The sequence below is a fragment of the Galeopterus variegatus genome, unplaced genomic scaffold (genome assembly GCF_000696425.1).
Source record: "Galeopterus variegatus unplaced genomic scaffold, G_variegatus-3.0.2 Scaffold6912, whole genome shotgun sequence".
In the NCBI taxonomy this organism is placed as follows: Eukaryota; Metazoa; Chordata; class Mammalia; order Dermoptera; family Cynocephalidae; genus Galeopterus; species Galeopterus variegatus.
In genome coordinates this window covers 28,175-45,410 of record NW_007733023.1, presented here as the reverse complement: position 1 = coordinate 45,410, position 17,236 = coordinate 28,175, and the positions used below count along the sequence as shown (strand labels likewise).

At 51.4% G+C, this 17,236-nt stretch overlaps 1 protein-coding gene across 1 annotated transcript in view; it reads right to left on the bottom strand.

Annotated features, from left to right (window-relative positions):
* The window catches only part of PLEKHD1 (pleckstrin homology domain containing, family D (with coiled-coil domains) member 1), a 28,111-nt gene extending 10,902 nt beyond the window's left edge, over positions 1–17,209 (bottom strand). Inside the window, exons 1-6 of the mRNA XM_008591436.1 lie at positions 16,970–17,209; positions 7,926–8,019; positions 7,473–7,562; positions 7,188–7,264; positions 6,320–6,411; positions 4,989–5,041 (exon numbers count right to left, since the gene is read on the bottom strand). Coding sequence (XP_008589658.1) covers positions 4,989–5,041; positions 6,320–6,411; positions 7,188–7,264; positions 7,473–7,562; positions 7,926–8,019; positions 16,970–17,118 — 555 coding nt within the window. The 5' untranslated portion in view covers positions 17,119–17,209. The remainder of the gene's footprint in view (positions 1–4,988; positions 5,042–6,319; positions 6,412–7,187; positions 7,265–7,472; positions 7,563–7,925; positions 8,020–16,969) is intronic.
* Between the last annotated feature and the right edge of the window lie 27 nt (positions 17,210–17,236).

Genomic DNA, 17,236 nt, shown 5'->3' with positions numbered 1-17,236 from the left:
GTGAATACTGAATCACTGCCCCAGGGGAAATACAGGGTTAGGTTTCTGTGAACCTCTGGTTATAACATTTCGTCAACTGATCAATATATAAACTTGTTTAGGGCCAGCCTGTGGCTCACTTGGGAGAGTGTGGTGCTGATAACACCAAGTCAAGGGTTAAGATCCCCTTACCAGTAATAAAAAAAAAAAAAAAAAAAAAAAACTGCTCTGTAAAAAAAACAATGTCAAGAGAATGAGCAGACAAGCCACAGCGTGTGAGAAAATATTTGCAGGCACACCTGATGAAGGACTGTTATCCAAAATATATAAAGAACTCTTAAAACAACAGTAAGAAAATGAACAACCCAATTAGAAATGGACAAAAGACCTTACCAAAGAAGCTATATAGATGGCAAATAAGCAGATGAAAAGATGTTCAACATCATATTTAATTAGGGAATTGCAAATTAAATCGATGATGAAATACCACAACACACATATTAAAATGACTAAAGTACAAAACACTGACAACACCAAGTCCTTGCAAGGATATGGAGCAGTAGGAGCTCTTATTCACTGCTGGTGGGGATGCAAAATGGTAGCGCCACTTTGGAAGACAGTTTGGCAGCTTCCTACAAAACGAAACATGATTTTACCATATTATCCAGCAATTGGATTCCTTGTTACTTATTCAAATGAATTAAAAATGTAAGTCTACGCAAAAACCTGCATATGGATGTTTTATTGCAACTTTATTCATAATTGACCAAACTTGGAAGCAACTAGGATGGCCTTCAGAGAAATGGATAAACAAACTGTGGCACATCAAGACAGTGAAATATTATTCAGAACTAAAAAATAAAAAAAAACAACCCAGAGCTAACAAGTCATGGAAAGACATGGAGGAAACTTAAATACATATTCCTAAGTGACAGAAACCAATCTGAAAAAGCTACATACTGTAGGATCCCAAATGCATAACATTATGGAAAAGGCAAAACTATGGAGAAAGTAAAAGTATCAGTGCTTGCCAGGGATTAGTGGGAGGAAGAACCGAATTGAGGCAGAGCACACATGGTTTTTAGGGCAGTGTGGCTGTTCTGTATGATACTACAATGGTGGATACATGACATTACACATTTGTCAAAACCCATTGGATGTACAACACCAAGAGTGAACCCTAATGTAAACTATGGACTTTGGGCAGTAATGATGACTGTGGACTTTGAGTGACAGTGAGGACTATGGGCTCTGGGCAATTGTTGTGAGACTCTAGGTGATAGTGATGATTATGGATGCAGGGTGACAGTGATGACTGTTGACTTTGGGTAGTAGTGATGTGTCGATATAGGTTCATCAATTGTAATAAATGTACCACTCGGGTGTGGAGTGTAGACAGTGAGGGATTCTTTTTCTTTTTAAAAGATGACGGGTAAGGGGATCCTAACCCTTGACCTGGTGTTGTCAGCACCACGCTCTCCCAAGTGAGCTAACTGGCTATCCCTATATGGGATCCGAACCCTTGGCCTTGGTGTTATCAGCACCACGCTCTCCCAAGTGAGCCATGGGCCAGCTCTGATAGTGAGGGATTCTGTGTGTCCATGGGCAGGGGGTATGTGGGAACTTTCTGTGCTTTCCATTCAATTTTGCTATGAACCTATAACTATTCTTAAAAAATCAGTTTATTAATTTAAAAAGAGAGAGGGAACTCCCCTTCCTACTTGCTCGCTTCTTTACCACTTTTCATTTTACCAATATGACTCAAATGAAGCTGATGTTCATTCAATTTTGCTATGAACCTATAACTATTCTTAAAAAATCAGTTTATTAATTTAAAAAGAGGGAACTCCCCTTCCTACTTGCTCACTTCTTTACCACTTTTCATTTTACCGATATGACTCAAATGAAGCTGATGTTCAGATGCATAAACCTGGAGCAGCCAGAACTTTCTGTTCCTGTAGCCCAAGATGGTATAAGTGTTTGTAGCAGACCCATCACAGACTAAGTTGTCAGCTGAGACCTGCTGCAGCTAAACCCTTTCTCTACCATATCGTACTTGTCCTGCAGACTCTTGGGCCTGATTTAAGTTGCAAGAGTATAGGGAGAGAAAGAAGTTAGTAAAATGCAAATTTCAGCTCAATGGAAGGAAGAGCTTTCAAATAACCATGGAGGGAATGAGCTGTCCATCACAAAATCAGGATCAACATTCATCAGGGAGGTCGGCAAACAGCTTTACACTTGAAGTGAGAGGTTCTTTCCAGCTCAGAGTATGTATTCTGACTAGGAGCATCCCAGGTGGCAAGAAACTTGCCAGAAACCCTGTCCTGCCCTGGGCATTTCTGATTTCCCATGTGCCTGCCCACATGTGAGGCTGAGCCCTCACAGCTCAGCCAGAGAAGGAAAGGTAGGGTGACTGAGAAGGCCGTAGGGATCCAGGGACCTCTGGGGGATCTGTGCCCAAGGGAGGACATAGTCTTCTGGCCCTAGGCAGATGAGCCCAGGACGGCTCCCCTGAACTCTCTGCTCACGTCCCAGAGTCCTGTGCCCCTTTCTGCCATATGGAGGATGTCAAGGCTGCACTATCACACAGTGCACATCTTCATGGGCCTTACCAGTCCACAGAGTACTTCCCTGCATTCTATTTCCTTGAGCCTCACTGCAACCCAGGAGGTAGGCGGCAGCAGACTTCACTCTTATCGGACATCGCAGATGGAGAAACTGAAGCTCAGAGTGGGTAACAGACATGCCTAAGGTCACACAGTGATAGAATTCAGTCTCTAATCCAGGTCTCTTAGTTCCAGACCCTGAATCTTCCTTTAGAAGACTGTGGCTGTCTCTTACAGACCACGTGAATCATCAGGAGAATCTTCATCTTATCACTGGGCCACTATATCAAATGTCTTTCCAAGTGGCCCAAGGCACACTCAGACAATCTCTGACCTGATGTGGAGACAGGAAAGGTGCAGGGGACAGGCGGACCCATCCCACTGATGAGCAAGTGGAGGAAGGAGAAACATTGACATGGTGACTCAGTGGCAAAGCCAGGAGTAGAATCTGAGTTCTCTTCCTGATCTAAGACATGCGGCCAACAGGAATGTGAACATGGGCCCAGTCCTCTCCCTCCTGCCTGCCCAGTGTAGCCTTCACTGCAGGTACCAGCTGCACCTGAGGCTCACTCACATCCTGTACCAAAAAAACGGGGAGTTCACAGCTGACAGGCCTCCCTCCTTCAACATGCTGTGGCTTTAAGCAAGGCCTGTGTGCAGTGGGTCTCTGCTGTCCTAATTTCCTGGCTAAAGACCTAGATAGAGTGTCTAAATTTTCCTCCGGCCAACTGCTGCCCCAGATTTAGCCTCTCTGATGGATAAGTCTGTCTCTCCCCGCCGGTGGTTGTGTCTGTCACTCCATTCCATACCCAGACTTCCCGAATCACCTGTCTTTAAGTTGCTGACAATATACCAGAAGACTCACTTGAAATGTATAGAACCGCATGAAGAAAATGACAGAACTCTGATGCGGGACCCAGATGAGAGCCTGGAGACACGGAGGCCCAAGCTCTCGGGGGTGGAAGAAGACAGTGCTGTCACAGTGCCAATCGCAAATCCATGCCATCTAAATACAAATCCTTAATCTTTTTTCTTTTTTCCCTTCGTAATCAACAAAATAATTCTGAAGCCCAGCTGGAAGAATACATGGGTAAGAATAACTAATAAGGATTTGAAAGAAGAAAAATGAGGGTGGGTTCCCCTACTGGATTAAAATCAAGATATAATGTAAAGTTGGAAGAATCAAACCTGTTCGTTCATTGATTCATTCCACATTTATCAAGCACTCATCCTGGGCTAGGAGGTGTGCCAGGCTCTGGGAATGTTTGGGGTGCAAAGGAGACATGGTGCTTCTTAACTATACAGCCTATTTCAGAGACCAACGAGGGGTGGTAGGGAAGGGTGAAGAGTTACTAAGGTCAAGTCAGGCACTGAGCCAAGGCAGATGGCCCCAGCCCTATGACTTGCCTAGGAGAGGACAGGGAAAAGTGACCAGGCAAAGAGAAGTGGACTCAATCAGGCTCCTCTGGACAAGCCACTCTGCCACTTCGAGCCTCAGAGAGTTCACATGCGGGATGGGCTCATAAGAATAACATGATTGTAATGTTAACATGCACGATATTCATTAAGCACATGTATGTGCCATATATACTTTATATGTAAATGTAATATCTCAATCCTCACAACACCACTGGTAAGATGGGTTCTTTTATTATCCCCATTTTTCAGATGAGAATATTGATTTCAGAGAGGTTAAGTAATTTGCCTAAGATCACACATCTAGGAGTGGTGAGTGTCAAATACTAACACGGGCAGCCCTGCTCCAGAGTCTGCACTGCTAACCACTATCCTGCCCTGCCCTTCAGGTGTGTTAATGACTCCTCAAAACAGCAAGGCCCAGTGCTGCACAGAGGTTCCAAATGAAGTGAACTTCAATGACTCCCCAACCTCAAATGAAGCAAGAGTCTCCTTGACCCCACAGGCTTCCTCAAGCCAGTGCTAGGCCTGCTCAGGACTTGCAGACATTTAGAGAATGAAGGAATCTTTGAGATCATCAAACCAAGTCACCCTTATGGTGCTAGCAGCCCTTCTATGGATAAGAGAGGCCATTACAGCCTCTTGTGACTATCATTGACAGGCAGCTCACTACCTCAAAAAGTAGCTTATAAAATTTTGGAATGGCTCTTTCTCCAGAATTTGGTCACCCACCATTTCTACTTTCCTCCCAGGGGCTGGCAAAGAGAATCACTTCTTGCCAATAAGCTACGGCAGGTCCTAAGCACTGTCACCTCACTTGACCTCCCTGCTCTGCCTGGTCTGATTTTCCAGCAGGTTCTCTGAGTGCCCATCTCCTCTACATCACTCCCTAATGCACACACCATGCGCTGTGGCTGTTAAGGGCCCCACAGAGCAGGAGGTGCTGGGGAGCAGCAGCAATTCTGAGCATCCTCAGCATGCTCCTACCTCTCTCTGCTCCCTCTGAAGACAGAGTTCTTCAGTCTCTTCCATCAGTTTGTCTGCCAAAGCAAGCACACACACACACTCACGAAAGGCTCACTCCAGACCCAAGGTGGCCTCTGTCCTCAGGGCTGCTGTAGCTGGGCTCATCCCTAGCTCACCTCCCACCTGCACTAGTGTCTGGCTAGTGGGAAGGGCAGAGTCCTGGAGGGGGGTAGATAGGTGTCTGGAGCAGGCACTCAGTGCTGGGGCCCCAAGTGTCTAAGCAGGCAGAAGGGGAGAGGGTCCCAAGCAAAGTACCAAATCCCAGTCTCACCATCTTCTCTCCCAGCATGTTTTCCAACCAGTCAGGGGCACAGGGGCCTGGAACCCCATGGATATGTTCAAGGTGGTCTGGGGGTATGGTTGGGGACAAGTCTAGGGACCAGGGTAGGACAACATCATTGACGCCATTTATGGAGCCCTCACTGCATGCCTGGCCCAAGTGATTTCAGGCATTTTCTTATTTAACCTGAGCCCCATACCACCTCTAAAAACTAGGAACTATTTTTATCTCCATTTTAAGGCTGAGGAAATAGAGGCTCAGAGAGGCCAAGCTGCCTAAAGGCATACACAGCTGATAGATAAATGTATCCAGAGCCCAGGCTCCTAACCATCAGGCTCTCCTGCCTCCAGCCATGCTGGCCAAAAGGACATTTTTTTTTTTTTTTTAAAGATGACCGGTAAGGGGATCTTAACCCTTGACTTGGTGTTGTCAGCACCACGCTCACCCAGTGAGCAAACCGGCCATCCCTATATGGGATCCAAACCCGTGGCCTTGGTGTTATCAGCACCGCACTCTCCCGAGTGAGCCACAGGCCGGTCCCCCAAAAGGACATTTATTGCACCATAAAGCCCTCCAGGGGCCAAACTGGTCTCTGACTCCTCATAGTCTGCTCAGCCCTACCTGAAACATCCCCATTTCCACCTGTCTCCCCCACCAAGCCCCTGGCTATAGCCCCCAGCCCCCAAGTGCTACCATTAGGAAACCTCGTCAGCACCACGCCCACCCAGTGAGCAACCGGCCATCCCTATATGGGATCCAAACCCGTGGCCTTGGTGTTATCAGCACCGCACTCTCCCGAGTGAGCCACAGGCCGGTCCCCCAAAAGGACATTTATTGCACCATAAAGCCCTCCAGGGGCCAAACTGGTCTCTGACTCCTCATAGTCTGCTCAGCCCTACCTGAAACATCCCCATTTCCACCTGTCTCCCCCACCAAGCCCCTGGCTATAGCCCCCAGCCCCCAAGTGCTACCATTAGGAAACCTCCGCTCTTAGTTTACTCCTCCAGCGAACCTAAATACTCCTGCTTCTCCTTAGCCAACTGCAGCCCCTGGGCCTCCAGGCTTTTGATCATGGCTTCTCCCAGCTGGGCATTCTTCCAGGTCCTGGGGAGGGAGGGCAGATGGGACAGAGGAGAAGAGGAAGAAACACAAAATCATTCAAACAAGAGGGCAGAGGAGAAAGAGAACGCGCATGTTTTGTGCTCGCCCACCCTTTCTCCTCCAGAATCTCAGTTCGCAGTTACTCTGGCAGCCATGACTCTGGGCACGCCACCAGCATCGATCAGCTACAGTAACTGGAGGCTGGCCCAGGCTGCAAAGTGGGCCACTAGGGGTTGGGCCAACAGCACTTTCAGAGCAGGGAAGAGATTGCATGCCAGGCGGCTTTCTGCACTGCTGGATGCCCACCACCTGGTGCAAGGCCTGGCACAGGGCACTCACTCAGTGTTATCTGCTGAGCAAAAAGCACGGCCCAGCTCAGATAAGCAGGTGCCAGGACAGGGGGCTACATGCAAATGGACTCTGTCAGGCTGGGGGTTTTGGTCTAGACTCTGATTCACAAAGTACTAGCTCTGGACCTTGCTGGGATTAATTATGAGCCTGGGGAGGTGAGATGGGTGTGAGGAGGCATGAAATATGACCAGTGATGCTAGATTCATTCCCAGGAGTCTAGCACTTTCCAAGCTCACTTAGGGGATCCTTCACTGGTGGGTGCTCTAAAACCTGTCCTGTCTCCTCTCATCCACCCTAGCTGACTCCCACAGCCCTGTCCCGGTACCCACCAGGATCCCAGCAGAGAAGTGGGCATTCAGGGGCAGCCCAGCCCACACCCCCTCCTTCTGGACCCTCAGGCTGCCCACCTCCTGGCGGCGACCACTTACACCTTCCCAGACTCCTGCAGCATCTCCAGCCACTGTGTCTGCTCAAACTCGGACTCGGCGGCCAGCAAGATGTTCCCCTGCCAGGAGAGGAACCGTGGGCATGCCTGAGAGGCGGCCACCTCGAGGGTGAGGGAGGCCCAGCTTTTCTCTCCTACCCTGTCCTCCATGACACTCCTGAGCACCGACACTCATCCCAGGCAAGGCCGCTGGAGGGACCGTCTCCAGGGAGCCTGAGAAGAAGCTGGTCTGCCCTGCTGAACCTGGGCTTAGGGTGGCTTTACTCACGTGGAAGTCTTGATGGGAGATCTTCATGGCATAGGGCATGCTAGGCTCTTCCTTGGCCTCCACCAGGCAGCCCCCCAGAGGGATGACGCCCTGAGGAAGAAGCAGAACAGGCAGCCCCCACCCCGCCCAACTCAGGTCACCCAGGGCCCCTGGGGGGTCCTCAGCCAAAGCCAAGTCCTGCCAAGGCACCAAGCTGGAGGCCAGACCCTGGACAGAGGCCAGAACTGACTCCCAGAGGGGAGAGGAAGGGCTGGGGCAGCTCGGGGGCACAGGAGGTTGGGGGTCCAGCCCAGGAGGGTGCAGGGGGTCCTTTGCTCCGAGAGGGTTTGCTCTCTAGACTCACTGTCAGACCAGAGCAAGACAACAGACAGTCCCCTACCCTCACACGATGCCACCCCCTGATGTCTCCACTGGGCCCTCCCCCACTGTGGCCCTGGGGAGGGAACACCTCACCTTAGGATGTATATTGAAGTACTTATTGGTTTCAAAGCTCTTTTTTTCACTCTCAGAGTAGTAAAGCAGAAAGCTCTCTTTGATGATGAAAAACCTGTAGTGGGTGGTGGGGAAGGAGGGGTAACCAGGAGAGAAGGAGTGAGGTTTCCTGCGACAGGGAGAGCACCCTTGGGGGCTCTGGACTCACATGGGAGCCCATGGGGACACCAGCTCAGACTCATCCTCACCAACTCGTGTTCCACATCTGCACAAATGACTCAGCTGGCCAGTTGGCCTCCCCGCAGGCAGCCCGACCCTCGCACCAGTGGGCAGCTGTGGTGGGAAGCCCACGACTGGCTTCCAGGTCTGGCTGCCTTCGTCCCCCTGAACTAGTGCCCTCGACACAGCAGGGCATCAGTGGCCCTCCCCCTCAGGTACCTCCCGTCACTTAGGGTCTCCTCTAGGAAGAACAGAAGATGCAAGATTCCAAGACAGGTCTTTCGGCAAGTGAACATGAAGGCTGGTAGTCAAAGGCAATTGGGGTGCCAGGCTAGTGAGGCCAGGTCTGCAGCCCCAAACAGCCCACTGTGTGACACCTGCATTGCCTTGTCTCAGACTGCTCTGCAGTCTCCTTCTGGAACGCAGATCTAACTGACAGTCTGTGACTTTGCTGCTTTCTAACTCTTAGGAAAGCAACATCCTTAGCCAACATGTGGAGCATTTGGACCCACCCCAGGGACTTACAGGACTAATGGTTGGAGCTGACTGTGACAAGACACCAAGTGCCCTCCAGGGGGAGATGCAATTGGGCCTCAAAGCCCCAAGGCTCAGGGACACCCAGGTGGCTGGCTCCTTCCTCCAGGGCCTCTGCTAACACCGCTGTTGTAGTGATGGGATGTGAGCAGAATGTGGTGGAGTTTCTGAAAGTCCTTGAGTGTGTGTGTGTGTTGGGGCGGGGGAGTTTAAAGCAGTGGTGTGTTGGAGCCGGCCTGCATGGGCTCACAATAGCCAACCGTGTGAAGCTTTCCCCTGCTCTGCATTCAGTGACATGGCATTGGTAGCTTGGCTTTGGCCATGGCAAGAGTATTTATACCATGAAAATCAAATACTACAAAACAGCCCTGCCCTCTCCCCAAGAGCCGGTTGTTAAACATTTACAAGCACACCACTAGTTGAAAGCGCCCTCTCGCGCTTGAAAAGTTGCTGGAGAGCATGTGCCGTCAGTGAATCCCTGAAGGCCCTACCAGCCACGTGGTCTCTCCTGAGGCAACAGCTGCTGAGGGGAGGCAGGCCCGGGACTGTTCTCACTGCCATCTGTCCTTTCCGGAGGAGAGTGAAGCGCAGCTTTGTGCTTTGGTGTGAGTCATGCCACCCATTCTCCTTATCTGTGTCAACCCTCTCTGCTCAGCAATATGGCAAATGCAGCCCTGTGGACCTGCTCAGGAGCGACACCCTGCTAATGCCAGCCCTTCCCACAGGCCTTTCCAAGTACCACCGGCTGCCCTCCAGCACCTGACCCTGCCCACCTCTCACCTTTCCCGCCGCACCGCACTTGACGTCTCTGTGCTGCGGGCAAACACTGGGCCCGCTGCCTCCCGCACCACGTCTGCATGACCCTGCAGATGGAGATGTGCCGTTCCACCTGTAGTGCCCTCCTCTTGCTCTTCATCCTGCTGAACCCTGCTCACCCTTGATGACCAGCCCAGCCCACAGAGACGTCTGAGCTCCCGCACTAACTGGCCCATGCACTTGGCACTTAGCGCCCACTGCCTTACCCCATATACCCTTCTTGTCCTGAGGGAGTGCTAAGCTCCTGGAGGGCAGGGCCATGCCGCTTTAATCCCATAGGCTGAGGGAGACATTCCCTGCCTGTTTCAAGGGAACTTCACAGCGTAGTTAAGAGCACAGGCTTTGGCCATTTTCCAGCTGGAGGCCCTTGGGCAAGTAAGCTCACCTCTCTGAGCCTTAGTTTCTTTGCCTGTAAAATGGGGGCAATAACACTTACTTTATGTGGTTATTGTATGGATCAAATGAGATTGTGCTCATCACTCTGCCAACGCACAGAGGACTCAGGACAGGGCTGAGTGACGCATTCCCACGGTCTGAATATGCATCGGTGCAGGGAAGTGTGAGCCTAGCAGCACAGGGCTGTCTCCTGGGGGCCACCCCCTCTCAACAGCTTCTGAAATACCGCTGTGGACTGAATTGTGTCCCCCTCCCCATTCATATGTGGATGCCCTAAAACCAAATGCGACTACATCTGGAGATGGGGTCTTTAGGTGGTAATGAAGGTTAAATGAGGTCATTAGTGGAGCCCTAATCCAATAGAACTCTCTCTTTCCCCTCCCCCACCATGTGAGGACATATAGAGAAGGTGGTTGTCTGCAAGCCAGGAAAAGGGCCCTCACCAGAACTCAACTATGCTGGTACCCTGATCGCAGACTTCCAGCCTCCGGAACTGTGAGAAAGTAAATTTCTGTTGTTTGAGCCACCCAGTCCGTGGTATTTTGTTATGGCAGGCCGAACTGACTGAGTCAAATACCTTCTTGCCTTCCTGCCACTTCTGAAGCTCCTTCCCACTCAGGGCAAAGCACTGTGCTGGGGACTTGGGGGTGGGGTAGGCAGACGATCATTAGATGCATGGACAGGGAGAGAGGGGCTCTGGGGCCCAGCCATCCCCATCCCTGCAGCAGCAGTTTCAGGCAAGCTCCCAGCCTTGCTGAGCTTCTGTTTCTTCCTCTATAAAATGGGGGTGCAAATATCTGGCTCTTAGGGCTGCTGTGAGATTCATTCATTGATTCAACAATTAGTTACTGAGCTCCCACTCTGTGCCAGGCACTGCTGTAGATGCTGGAGCTATGGTAATGGACAAGAGACAAAAATCCCTGTCTCCAGAGAACTTACACTACACGCATGTAGTGGGGAGCAGTCGGTAAATAAATAAGGAGGGAGGGAGAGAGAAAGGTCATGTGCCAGATGCAGCTAAATGCTATGGAAGAAGACAAATCAGGGTAGGGGGGATTGGGAGTGACAACAGAGGGAAGAGTGTTGACAATCAGCAGGGTGGTCAGCGAGATCCTAATTAAGAAGGTGACCTTTGAGAAGAGGGAAGGGGCTACAGGCAGCAGAGCTGCAGGTGCAAAGGCCCTGGCGTGGGAAGAGAGCTGCAGCAGGGGGAGTGAGGCCCTGTGGCTATTACAATAATATGATAAAGCTAACGTTTATTTAGCACCTACCCCAAGCAGATGCCTCTGTTAATGCATTTAACACACATGTCTATCCCATGAGGCAAGTACTCCCTGCATCTTACATGGGCAGACATGAAGCTGGGAGGTAGCACGACTTGCTGAAACTCATACAGCTAGCTGGTAGAGGCTGGCTTTTCCTTCGAATGAGAGGGACAACCCAGGAGTGACATGATCTGACTTACATTGCAAAAGGCTCATCCTGACTGCTGTGTTGAGAATAGATTGCCCGAGTAAAGACAGGGGATCCATTAGGGACTATCGACACGTATCATTAGGGAGCAAGAAAGGATCCAGTGGATGGAAGTGTGTGAAGTCCTCAGCACTTGTCTGTCACACAGGGTGTGTCCCCAAATGCCACACCCCTCCCCCTCTTGCCCTCTAAGGGACAGAAGAGAGAGAGGCAGGGTAAGATGGATGACAAGGGCAGTCTTTGCTCTGTGCCAGCCAGACTTCAGCAGGCCTTGGGGCCCCTGTGGGCTGCAGGGCTCATGAAGGGTCCACATGCTGCACCTGGCCCAGTGTCCGTTCTTCTCAGCTTGGCTTGGGTGGGGGTGGGCGTTAAGGGAGGGGAGCTGGCACAGACCTGGCTGGCAGGGATGAGTACTGCTCAACAAAGGGCTCATTTGGTAAGCACACCTCTAGGGCACAAAGGACTGGCTTTGCTTATTAACCTGTCTCAGTGACAGCCACTGCTCCAGTTGATGACTCTCAGCTTCTCAGCAGGTGGGGGCTCAGAACTGAGTGCCCTGCCCAGAGGGACACTTCCTCTTCCCACCCCTTCTTCCAGAGTCCCCTAGCTCCCAGACACTCTCATTCTGACTGCAAGCCAGGGGCCACCTCCTTGGGACCCTGCAGAATGAGGCTGGCTGTGTAAGGCTAGAGTTAGTCGCCATTGATTTCGCCGTTCTCATGTATCGGCTCTGTGCCAAGGGCTCTATGTGTATTAGGGTATTTGGTCCATGTAACAATCCCAGAGAGTAGAACTTTTGATCCTATTTTACAGATGAGGAAACTGAGGTTTAGAGGTGAAATAATATGTGCAAAACCACACACCTAGGGTAGAGTGGAGCTGCGATTAGAAGCCATGGACACTGATCCCTACTCCTCCTCTCCACCCCCCACTGCCTAAGGAGCTGTTCCTTCCAGCTCCCGGCCAGGAAGCGGATGGGACAGAGGCAGTAGGTATCAAGGCTGGGGAAAGCCAAGGTTTAGAGCTCTGTCACTTACCAGGACTGTGACTGGGGCAAGTTACTTAACCTCTTTAGGTATCAAGTCCCTCATGTGCAATTTGGGATAACAATAATACTTATACCTCATAGAGTTGAGTTTGTTCACACAGCATTGAGTGTGTTCGCACAACCGCAGAACATTGTGGTTAATTTCAGTAAATGTTTAATTTTGGTATTACTGTCACTATTATTTATTATCATCAGGTTCAGTATCTGCTGCAGCCTCCCCTGACCTCCTTTCCCATTTGTGTTCACACAGCTCCTACTGGAAGGAGCTCTTGGCTCCAGCCCAGCTGGCCAGCTCCCTGCCCTCCAAACACATGGCACATGCCTGCATCTGCCCCTCCCCCTGTGTGAAGTCCACTCCCTTTTCCAGCCCCAACATCAGTCCTTGGAGAAGCTGTGACTGTCGGCCCCCCTTGTCTGCCCCCATGGGTTGTGTGAATCCCAGAGTCCATGTGAGGTAAGGGGTTGGTGTCAACCCTGGCTGCCTCCTCTGTCTGGTTGTAAAGAATGGAATTTTTACCTCCAGATTAAGGAGCATTTATAGCGTGCGAAGGCACTCACTTTGCTAAGTGTTTCATTGACATTATCATATTTATCTATGTATTTATTTATTTTTAATCGACATGTATTGATTGTACATATTTATGGGGTACAGAGTTATATTTCAATACATGTAGACAATGTGTGATGATTAAATGAGGTTAATTAGCATGTTCATCATCACAAAAATGTATTACCTCTTTGTGATGAGAGCATTTGAGCTCCTCTCTTTCAGCCATGTGAGAACATACAATGAATTATTGTTAATTACAGATGCTGAGCACACTGTACCCCACTAAGTTTTTTCTACCTAGCTGGAATTTTGTATCCATTAACCAATCTCTCCCCTATCTCCTCTTCCCTCTCCCCTTCCCAGCCTCTTGTAACCACAATTGTAGTCCCTACTCCTAAAAGCTCAATTTTTTGTTTGCTTGTTTGTTTGTTTAGCTCCCAAATAAGAGTGAGAACATGCAGTACTTCTCTGTCTGTGCCTGACTTACTTTACCAAACATAATGTGTTCCAGGCTCATCCACGTTGCCTCAAATGACAGGATTTTATTCTTTTTCATGGCTGAGTGGTATTCCATTGTGTATATACCACATTTTCTTTATCCATTCATCTGTTGATAGTCACCTAGGTTGATTCCATATCTTGGCTACTGTGAATAGTGCTGCGATAAACATGGAGGTGCAGATATCTCTTCAGTGTGCTAATTTTCTTTCCTTTGGATAAATACCAAGCAGTGGGATTGCTGACATTATTATATTTAAATTTCTCATAACGACTCTAATAAATGGAGGTGTGTGGGGGGGTTGTTTGTTATTTTCTGGCAAGGAAACTGAGGCACATAGAGATTATGCAACTAGTAAGTGGACAACTTGGAACTCAGCTATCACCACTGACAAAGCCCAAGCTCTCAGCTGATGTGCTCTGTGTTGCCTGGTCCTTCTCATCACTTATGACCTGGAATTGTTTGTCTTCCTAGAGCTTATCTTTGCAAAGTGACTGCAAGCTCCTGGTCAGCTCGTCCAGAAAGCATTAATGAATCACCTGTTGCAGCCAGGTACTATGCTGGGCCCGGTGGCTTGATGATTCCCTGCCTGCGAGAGCTTATAGTCAAATGCAGGAGAGAGAATGTGGAAACCAATAATTTTAAAAGTAGCTAACACGTATCGAGCTCCTCCTTTGTGCCAGGCACCTTCTGGTAACAGCAATTAGGGGCTCCGGCCTTGGGAAGTGGTCAGAAGGGATATGGGAGAGGGGCGAGAATGTTGGGGAAAAGTATTAACCCCCCAGGAAAGAGTTAGCCTGGCTGCTCGGCCAGCCCACTGCCCTGCTGACACTGAGGCTGACTCCCCACTTCTTCCTCCTTGCTGTCGGGGTCTTTGCCAGTCTTTGCCCTGTGTCTCCACTGCTCACAGACCAAGGGGAGGACAGAGTCATCAACCTTACCTTACCCTCTAGACACCTCTCCCAGATTCTCTTAGCTCTGCTAATTAATGCTTTTGATTCCTCCCCCTTTTGTTGCCCATGGGAAAATAAGCTGACTCTTTAACTCAAGGGCATCTTCCCACACCAGGAAGGCAGGGCTGCTTGGGCCGTGGGGGCTGGAGGCAGGAGTCCTAAGGCAGACCCCGGAAGAGGTTTTACAGAAGCCAGCCGGCCACAGCCGGTTCAATCCTGTCCACTTTTTTATGCAACACAGAGCCTTTTCAGGCCCCCCTCCCCTTAGCCGTCCCCAGCCAGGGCATCGATCGGCCTAATGGCAAGGATCTGCAGTGGTGGGCCTGTACTGCCCTTTCCCCAAGCCTTCCTGTGGCTGCTAATTAGCTGAGGTCCAGAGACTGCACTTAACAAATGGGAAACTGGAGCTGGGGAGTGGAGGGTGGGGGGAGTGGGGGTGTGCTGCTGGGAAGCGAGAGGGGCTGAGCTGAGCATCATGCCTCCTCCACACCGAGACCCTCTCTGGCTGGCTCTGTCGCTGACCCAGGACTAAATCCTTCATGTATGTGAGTGTGTGTGCATGTGTGTTACATATTCCTAGAATTGAGAACTTGGGTAAAGGCAAGTGGGATGTTAGTTCTTCCATGAGCCCCAGGGGAGGAGGAATCTGCACAGTAGCAGCTCCAGAGTTCCTATAACAGAAGGGAACTGATGTGACTATCTCCTTGGAAGGAGGCTGGAGGACTCGACTTGAAGCTGTATTTGCAGAGCAGGCACACTGTTCTGACTTAGGTGGTTTTGGGGTGTCCGTGGGGACTAATGGCGATGCTTGGGGCAGGGGCTGTTAAAGTCCTCCAAGCCTCCCTAGGTTCCATCACGATGCTTTCAGCTCGGAGCCTTTGAGCCCTGACACTTCCAGCCCTGGAATCGACTGCCGGTGCAGGGGCCAGGTCCCCACTCTACCTGCAGCAGTGTTGGGGGGGATCGGGGGACATACCCTGAGGGTCCCAAGTGCCTAGCATTTACTCGGGATACAATAAGGTGAAAATGTCTGGCAAGAGGTCTTGGATGACAAGACCCAGTGGCAATACAGGGACAGCAGCTGGACCCAATGGTGAAGTGCTGGCTTCCTGGAACAGCTGAAGCAGAAGAGAGATGGGGGTGTGTGCGAGGGGCGGGAGGGCATTCTGCTAATGGTACTTGAATCTACACGCAGCCTTCCCACACCCACCCAAGTGCCCTGGTAGAAACAAAGCTGCTTCTGGCTCTCGGTGGCTGCAGCTCAGTCCGACCCTGAAGCCCCTCAAATTCTCTCCATGCTGCTCCAAGCCCCCAATTGGGGGATCAGAGATAAGTTTAACTTTGGAGGGACTCAAAGAAACTGTTTCCCATTAAGTACCAGAAAGAACACCTCTCAGCAGTAACCAAAGTACATGAAACCAGCTATGTAAAATGTGGAACACTGTCCACTGCTCCATTTGTCCTGCGGTCTTATAGAAATATTAAATTATTCATCAAAGTAGAACATCAGAACCAATCACTACCACATTCACATGGTCTGTGGTCCTGGGAACATTTGAGGCCCTCTCTGCTCAGGGGCAGACTCAGGGTCTGAGTTCTCTAGATCACACCAGTAGCAAATCTCAGAACTGAAATTGGCTCGAGGGTGAAAACTGTCCAGAACACAGCCCACAGCACCTGAAGCCAGCATTGGGCACTTTTTGCAAGTCCAGGGCTGTGAGCTCCCTCTTCTCCCAACACCTGCCAGGCCCATTTGTAAGTGGAAAATGGCTGCTGAAGTCTGGGGAGTCGCCTCTGAGCTGAGGATCAGGAAGCTGGTGCTGGAGGATGGGGCTGGGGCTGCTCTGGCTCTCCCCACCTCCCCTTCCAAAGGATCGATCTTCTGACTCCACCAATGTGTCCCCTCCCCCACTCCGGCTTCGTCCCTCCTTTCCAGCTCCTCCACCTGAAGCACTGGAATCCCTTTTCCCCGGGCCCACATGAAAAACAAAAACAAAAAACCAAAAAGCAGTTTTTCCCCCAAGGGACAGTTGGAGGGGTTGCAACATCACTTCCCCGGGGCGAGCACAGACCCTCCCCGGCTCTTCCTCCCTCCCCTGGTGGAGCCTTTCAGTAGGGCCGGCGGCCCTGCGGGCTGAGCCGAGCGTGCCCCGGGTTGGAGGTGGGCGGAAGGGAGACACCGGCGCCAGTTCCAAGCCCGCTCTCGAGGCCTGGGGCAGCGGGTGGCGAGGAGGATGGGATTGGCAGTGGAGGTCCCGGGAGGTCCCTTTGGCTGGAGGTGGTGTTTCTCCCTCCGAGGCAGAGTCTGGCCCGGCCTGACTCAGCCGGGCTCCTGCCACACACCAACCTCCCCACTCGGGACCCAGGCTCATTGCACAGAGAATCCACCGCCACGCCCAGGCCGGTGGTCCCACTCCGGCTCTCCCGGCCCAGGCCACGAGCCGCATCTTCCAGGGGGAGCCATCGTAGAGTGAAATGGGGCGAGGCCAAGGTCGCGACGGGAGGCAGAGGCAGGACGGGGACTTGAGGGACTGGGCGGGGCGCTCAGGCCGGCTGGGGGCCCGGGGGCGCACTCACCGCCGGGACCACTTGGCCGACGGCCTCCCGAAAGGCCGCTTCCACAGCACCCCGTAGAGCTGCACTTTGGTGCTGATGTCCAGCGCGTCCGAGTCCGCCTGCTCCAGGGACGGCGAAGGCGACACCGAATTGGACTTGGACGTGAACATCCTGCCACAGCGAGGCTGCCTCCGGCCCGGCCCAGCCCCTCCCCGGGGCGGACAGGCACGTGGGGCTCCCGGCGGGGGCGGGCGGACGGCGAGGGGCGGCGGGGAGGCGGCGTCGGGC